The 8,196-nt window shown below is 44.0% G+C and overlaps 1 protein-coding gene across 1 annotated transcript in view; it reads right to left on the bottom strand.

Annotated features, from left to right (window-relative positions):
* The window catches only part of LOC104526491 (villin-1), a 37,353-nt gene that overhangs the window by 13,089 nt on the left and 16,068 nt on the right, over positions 1-8,196 (bottom strand). Inside the window, exons 4-9 of the mRNA XM_010169948.1 lie at positions 7,491-7,687; positions 5,510-5,618; positions 5,077-5,187; positions 3,477-3,676; positions 3,311-3,389; positions 1,664-1,762 (exon numbers count right to left, since the gene is read on the bottom strand). Coding sequence (XP_010168250.1) covers positions 1,664-1,762; positions 3,311-3,389; positions 3,477-3,676; positions 5,077-5,187; positions 5,510-5,618; positions 7,491-7,687 — 795 coding nt within the window. The remainder of the gene's footprint in view (positions 1-1,663; positions 1,763-3,310; positions 3,390-3,476; positions 3,677-5,076; positions 5,188-5,509; positions 5,619-7,490; positions 7,688-8,196) is intronic.

Here is an 8,196-nt window from a genome sequence, read left to right on the forward strand (position 1 = left end):
TAGAGCTACGATCGAGTTAAAAGACGACTTCAACAGAGGTGCTTGATACAATGTGAGAGGGGAGAAAATTATCTGTATTCTGCCACAATGCCAAAATCATTGTTTGGTTTTGGGAACTGTTCTTGTATTTATCTAGGCAGGCTCCAGGATGACCTGGAGGTACAGTGCTGACAGCCGTGGTTCAGGCAAGGAGCCTGATTGTGGGCTTCTGAGCATTCATCTTCTGCTGTAAATACTGCAGCCACACACTACCCCCAGGGAAAAGCAGAGCAGATGGTCTTCCCATCCTTCCCACCTGCCACACTGAAAGAAAGGGATATCTTTTGTCCTACATGTGTAGCTCAGGGCCAGAATTCGCAGAGTTGATTGTCTACTAAAAAGCATTTGAGTTAAGCTTTTGAAAGGAGCACAGAGTACTGCAAGATAAGTTTTAAGGCAAAGATTTTCTAAGCTTTTCTTCTCTGAGACAATAGGTGCAATCTGTGTTGAAGCTGTGTGTCTCCAGGTAAGACCTCACTGAAGGTGGGGCCACTGAAGGTCAGAATCTCCTAGTGAGATCTCATTGAAGGTGAGACTGTTTATGGCCTTCACATAAGTGAATAAATGAATTAAAAGCTAAGTTCCCTTGTAGCCTTCACTTCCACATGCCAACTTATAAAAAAACTACCAAATGCCTCACCCGCTCAGGCTCCCTCAAGGCTATTTTTTTCTGAACAGAAGTGTTGAGGCACACTCTGCCAGAAAATAACTGCATGGCAGCTCATCTGGAGGAGCAGCATAGATACCAGGTCACTATGCTGGTGTGCTCCACCTTAACATGAGCCCTGGTCTTACCTCAAGTTGGACAAACTGAATTAATAGCAGTTAATAAAAGATTTCTTTCTACTCAGTGGAAGAGCCTTGTACTATCTTCAAATTCATGTGCAGAACCTGGGCCCAGACCCACTGGCGTTGTGAGAAAGACTTGTTACCTGTGATGGACTTGTGGTTGAGGCTGTAGCACCTATGTAAAAGGTCTGGCTTTTCAAGGAAGCCCAAGTAATTGAGTTCCCCACTGACTTGCCCAAGGTGTCACTCTTGGTTGGGAACACAAGGGATGCCTTTGAGGGTCAGAGCAGTGGTCTGTGCTGCCTGGACAGTGACATTAAGAGATGCTGTTTAGTGAGCACACATGAGCTTGGTGACTGTCTGCAGTGTGATCCCTTCACTCTGCCTGGCATCCACGATATTGGGTCATGGATGCTAGAGAGGATTTAAGAGACCCTTTAATATATGTTTACGGACCTGTTGACCATGAATTTGTCTAATCTCTTCTTAAACCTGTGGATACTCTTTGCCTCCCCCATCTCTTGAAGCAGCAAATTCCAGAAGTCCACCACTCACTGTGAAGCAAAGCATTTTCTTTTATGCTTTATTTTCTTTTACACTTTATTTTCTTTAATTAATTCCCTCCTAGTTTTAGTGGCAGCCTCTAGTTCTAGTGCAATTTAGTGACTAACAATTTTGTGTTTACATCATCATGCCTCCCTTAGACATTTAAATTCTCTCTGTTATTACACAGGCCAGCTCCTCAAGATCTACACTTAATTGTAATTAGTGGTCCTATCTAGATTAGCACTTAGTTAACCTCCCACGACATTGTTTGCATGATATTACAACTCACCACAGCTCGAGTGAAGGCTGCTTTTTTCTCTTCCAGGCTGGAGGCTTTTCCTCTCCAGACGTATATCTTAAAACCACCTTGGTCTAAAATGTAGCAGTCCTGAGGTGAAACAGAAAAAAAAAAAAAGATGTAAAAAGCTCTGTGCAGGCAAAGGTCCTCATCTGTAGCCTGCTCAGGTTGGATCCTTCTTGAAGATCTTGAAGATTAAATGTGTATCTAGCTCATTTCCTTGCCTTGCAGAGCTCTAACCCTGGTGCAACCATTAAATGAGGCAACAGAAGATGGATTTACTGTGGTTCATAAATGGTCTACAATGACCATCAACCCTACAGTGCAAATATGCTGACTTTGGGAGCACACCTGACCAAGGCAGCTGCCCTTTTACTATAATGAGTTAAGAAATATATTTTTCTTGGGCTTTGTTCAAAATTGGCCATTACCATCTCATGAGACATGTTCCCAAACCAAAAGAAACACCAGCTCCAGGAGAAGTATATGCTGAAATGTCACCCTCAGCTTGCTGTGCTTCAGCACTGCTGATGTTGGTGCTCCTTTATGCCAAATCTGCTACTAAAGTTGCAGTAAAAGTCCAAAGAAGAAGTTAGACATCTTCTGCACAACTATTTTGTGTCCCCAATCTGGAACTAAAGTGTTTCATTGTTATGAATGGGGTAGGATCCTGAACCCAAAGGGGATGAGATGGCTGCCCAGCAGCCCGTCTCCACTGAATGATAGAAACACAGAATCACAGAATGGTTTGGGTTGGAAGGGACCTTAAAGATCATCCAGTTCCAACCCCTCTGCCATCAGCAGGGACACCTTCCACTAGACCAGGTTGCTCAAAGCTTCACCCAGCCTGGCCTTAAACACTTCCAGGGAGGGGGCATCCACAACTTCCTTGGGCAACCTAAGGAAGACAGCTGGTGATCCAAATGGACAACCCACTGGGTGACCAAAGCCTTCTAATTTTTCAAATTGAACCTTGACAAGAGAAGCAAAAGCTTCATATTCCTGTAAAAGGTGACTGAGACTTAATAAAGCTGATACCAGGGTGAATAAGGGAACTGGAGCCTTGCAGCACAACGCTGCTTTGGAATAGGCTGGCTTGTACCTCAGAGAATTAAGGATGAGCAATTCTCTGCCAGATTTTATCCAGAAGGATATTAAGAACACCTCTGTTTTCTGAAAACCTGTGAACAGAGGGTCTATAAAGAGTCTGAGCAGGTCACTGAGACCAACCACTTGCTACAGCAAGAAAACGTATCCTCATGATATTGTGAGAAGAGTATTTGTGAGCAGACCTCTGCAGATGGAGGTCTATCCCTGAACATCAGGTATTAAGAAGCCTTATTGCCATCTGGAATTTATTCCTGGCCTGCAGCTTTCCTTGACTCTGGTTGCCAAGCTAATATCACCCCTGGCTGAGAGGGCCAATTTGCCATCTCTCATTTGAACAGCTGCAGCGCACCATCTACCTCTGGCCACTGAGGTTGTAGTAGGGCTAAGCTGTCCTGTTTCCAGAGGACATGATGGAAGGGCTGATAATTTTCAGGAAATTGAGTATCCCATTGAAACAGGTGTTCAGCTGAAAATAAAGCAAGCCACAGCATCCTGTTCTCACTCTAAGGGCTGATGGCTTTCTCTTACCTCGTGCTGGAGCAGATCCTGCGTCAGGGGTCTGGTGGCTATCTCCTGCACCACCAGGTCTTTGTCCTTCTCGTAGACACTAAAAGACAGAGTCACCAAGCAGAGTCAGGCTTCATAGCATTTGTGATGAGGAAGACTAGGGTTTGGAGCTCATTCTCAGACTTACTGGTAGAGCCGGACATTTGCTTTCTGAAGCTCATCTGCTTTCGTATCCGGGATGGCATCTCGGAGCTCCCCACGCCTCTCACCCAGCACCATCTTCATGATCTGCATGAGGTCCGGGGAGTCTTTCTCATTGTCAATGATGCCAATTTGAGCACGGCCGCCTCTTTCACTGTCCCTGATGCTGCGAGCCAGCACAAGACCCTGCACAAGGATCACCAGGGGGTAAGTCCTGATCCAGCCAATGAATTTAGCAAGCCTCAGACCTAGAGCAATGACTGAGCATCAATAGTCCAAGACAGATTACCACAGCTCTCTGAAGCTTCTAGCGTCCTCCAAATTTAGCTATTAAAAATAGGGGGATGTGTCTCTAATGCCTGCTCATTAACTAACTCTGAGGAAAATGTTGCTTATTATAGTCACTACCGGTGCTTGCTCCTGCAGGGCACAGGCATGCAGCAACCACAACAGGCACTGCCTGTGTGTGACATAAACAGGTCCAATGATCTGAAATGGTCTGGGAGAGAGACGCAAGCATACTGAGGACAACGAGGTTGATGCTGCAGAGCTGCAGGACCCTGGACACCCCGTGGTGACATTTTACATTTAAATGTTTTAAGTATTCAAGAAATGGGGATGTTTTCTGTAAAAAAAGCAGCGTGAAATGCCGAGAAAGTAATTAAGCCAAAATCTCCATTTTCCTTTGAATTATTTTTTCCATGACTCATGCCACAATACCTTTGAATTTTTTAGACTTAGGAAATGACCTGCTTGATTGCCAGGCCTGAGATGAACCATGGCCTGCTCCTCACAGCAGCCTTCCCTCTACCTGCTCTCCCTTGTCTGTGTCCTGAGGGTTTCTTTGTCTTTTTTCCACACTCTGTTGGATTTTCTCCTCTAGCCATTGGGTCCTGGAAAACCATCTTCCTTGTGAAGCTTCCCTCTGTCCTGCTCATCAGGTGCCACCACGTGAAGAGCAGACCTGCCTGCCTTTTAATGTGTATAATGACTGCCTATGAGTCTGACCATCAGCTTTGCTGATGACACATTGATGTATCTTGCTTTATTACATCTCTGTATTTTGGTTCCTCTATCAGTAAAGTAAGGATAATGACCCCTTTGCAAAGTGCCTTAAGAGCCATGGATCTGACCTGTCAACACCTGGGGTATGTATTCCTGCTTGTCTCATATTAACAAAGTTGGAATTCCCTCTGATTAATTTACCCATGGAGTAGCTACTGCAGATAAAAATCCTGCTGATTTCTTAGTCCCACATCATGCAAACCACAGGGTGCAGAGGGATGGAGATTAACCTCCCCAGAGGGAGCTGGATGTCTTTCTGGAGCTGGAGCTAGTGATGTACTCATGGCCATCCATGAAACCCAAGCTGAGGCCAGGTCTGAACTGAGCAAAGCACTTCCCTGGGCCTCTGATACCAGCAGATGGGCAAGTAGATTATTCACCATGATGTTCTCTGTTCATCTGTGTGTTGTTGGTTTTACTGAAATTTTCCCTGTGCAAACATTGAGTGCTGGTTTGTTGGGATTTTTTTCCCCTTCCAGGCATCAAAACATACTGCTAGTAAACCAAGAGTCTGTACTCACCCTAGATTTCTCAGCAATGCTGCAGCTGGGTCCATTCCACTGAATCAGCACTTTCCCAAGGTCCAGCAAGAAAACATCACCCTTATTGAAACTGTCCCAGGAAAGCGCTACCTGTCACAAGGAGATGAAAGGGTTTGGCAAACTGGTGGGGACACAACAAGAGCCACAGGAGACAAGTCACAGTCATTGCAAACTTGCCCAGGGACATAACAGCTGGTCTCCAATGACATGCTCATTTTTCTAGCACTTGGCTATTCACGGAGCCAAATGACTTCTCTCATGATAATACCAAACCCCTAAGCAAGGTCTTGATAAAAATCCTATAGTAGGGGTCCTTGAGCAGAAAGGAGATTTCTATTAGGCAAATCTGGTTGAAAATAGGTGTAGGAGGAGAGGTGAGGAGAAATGATCCATAAGGAGAGAGGGCTCTTACCTCTGTGGCTGACACGTGCTTCTTCCCCTTGACATGAAGAAGACGCTTGATGTTGTATATATTGGTCTCCACATGCTTAAATCCTGAAGCTACTCCTCCCTTCTTGTAGCTGTTGTGTAGTGGGGAATAAAGAGTTAGCTGGTTAGAAAATAGTTTCCCTTCTATATGCTGAGAACATCTTGAGTTTTTGGTGACAAGTAAAAAATCTAGAGCTGTTATCATCTCAAAGTCCTAAAAAATGGAATGTTAAATACTGCGTTGCCTCGCTCTACTGTTCATGGTCTGTGGTCAAAACATGACTCCTCATGGTGCCCATCAGCCTGTTTATGGGAGTTACTGTTGGGAATTTTGGGAGAAGGTGTGTAGATGAGCAGGCAGGTCAAGGGATGGCAACAGAAACATAACTCAACCAAACGGAAAATCACATTAACCATGGCCGTGGCATCTCAGAACTGAAATATTCCATTAACATTAAATTAAGAATTGAAACATATTTTACAGAAAACAGACATTTTGCCAAAATTTGGTTTTGTTCAAAATAGTTATTCTATTAAAAGTAGCTTAGATAGGAAAATGTTGCCATAAGCAGAACAAAATGCTATTTGTAAACAGGTAGAGGACACTGTCTTTCTCTCAGATTTAATCCACCAGTTTTGTTCTCCCATCCTTGAACACACACTTGGCAATAGTCACTGTTAGCACTGTATTGCCTCACTGCATGATGCCATCAGTTCCTTTCCATGCAACATTGCAAGGAAGACACAATCACGGAAAGAGAGCACACAGTCTCCCAAGGAAGTCTAGAGCGTTTTTACTGATTTTTGGGCACATCTAACACACTTCCACAAATCCTAAACCATTTTGGAAAGCAGATCCAATGTTCATACTACAGTAATAACTGGCACAATGTAATTGTTGTTTACGAGAAAAAGAGACAATTGCTGAGTCTTAACAGTTTTTGGCATGTGGGTAATATATGTATTTTATCATAGCTTGGAAGAGACTGGCAAATGTGGTCAGGCATGTGAGTGATTCACAATACTTTAAACTTGTTTGTCCCAGTTTAACACATCCACAGAAGGATTCTGTGGTGATTAGTCCATCTATCAAGGTTTGGAAAGAGCCTGCTTTAATTTCTCATTCTGCCTCAGACTTCCTGTTTGACCCCAGACAGCTGGTTTAGACCAAGATAAGTCTAACACATTGATTTACGAGGCAAACAGGTTTCCAAATAGAATTCTAAACCCACATGCCATTAAGGGTCTGAATTTTAGTTCCTCATTGTCCTTTGCTCATCTTGAAGATGGGAGTAAAAGCAATTTCTCTGTCACAAAAGTCCTGAGGAAACTCATGAAAGGTTGTAGAGATGCACAATACAGAGGTATCCAAAATCAAACTGGGATATAGGGCATTGACCAAGAACAAGCTTTCATCTGAGTTTTCTTCAGCTGTTTAAAGGCAAGGGACTTAGGCTTCTTATTGCCAGTGAACGTCCTCCTGGAGGGTGGCTATTAGAGTCACCTCCCAAAGACCCCAAACTGAGTGAAGACTACAGGGTTGGATTCAACAGCATCTTGCGTATGTCAGAAGTTGACAGTCAAACTTTCCTTCCACTACAGGAATTGTACTCCCAGTGTGAGTCAAATCAGCACTTCTCTTCAAGTTGGATATTAGTCTGAAGTGCACTGACTGGGTATATTAATCTAAAGTGTGTGGAGGAGAGGAAGCAAAACCCTAGAGTGAACAGAAGGGAGGTTAAGATGCAATTACAGCAAATATCTGGGAAAACGACCAGTAGAACAGAATGACATGGTTCCAATGCTTACAACTCATTATTTTCAAAATGGGAAATTTTTCCTCTGAATTTTGACCAAATTCAATGCTGATCCATGTTTTTTAAGATATTTGAAATGTTGATGGCTCTGAGATGGAGGGGAGCAGACCCATCTTGTTGCAGGGTCATGCAACGCACACTACTCACATAATGCCGTTGCGGAAATAGCTTTGGAAGGTCTCAGACTCATGTCCCTGCACTTCCCGGTGCTGCACAGGGTTCCCTCTGAGTGCATTGTCCAGCTGGGTGACGTACAGGGCTGCGGCACCTTGCTCATCTTGAGATGAATCCTTGCCAATCCAGTAATGCAAATCCACAGCGGAGCCTCGAGAGGTTCTTTTGGTCTGGAGGAGGTGGGAAAGAGGAGTCAGGATGAAGACACAGCCCATATGCATGTTTCAAATAATATCACTGGCCAGGGAGACCTGGCAAAACCAAGTGACCTTGGAGCCCTTTCTCAGGGTCTTTCCCAGTTCTGCCTTTCTTCTGGGCAAGGGGAGACAGGACAGAGCCTTAGAATGCTCCATGAGAACTCAGCCTGGAGCCAGGGACCTGATTCGGGAAAGCATTTATGGGTCTTACGTACATATTGCACTGAAGGGTGTTTGTGTCTTATGTGCTTTTATGACTCTTGTTATCAAGGAAAACTAAACTCCTTGCAATTACAAAAATTAACACTTCTGACCTGTCCTACTTTTGTAGAGTTTGATATTAAAACTTACAGGATAATCTTCTCACAGATCACCTTTTTAAATGTGATGTACACTGCTGTTTATTTCCCTGGAGATACTATCCTTTCTATCCTGTTCTCTCTCTCATATCACACTATACAGTAACACAAACTGCCTCTGAA

This window comes from Antrostomus carolinensis, unplaced genomic scaffold (assembly GCF_000700745.2).
Source record: "Antrostomus carolinensis isolate BGI_N321 unplaced genomic scaffold, ASM70074v2 scaffold15876, whole genome shotgun sequence".
NCBI lineage: Eukaryota > Metazoa > Chordata > Aves > Caprimulgiformes > Caprimulgidae > Antrostomus > Antrostomus carolinensis.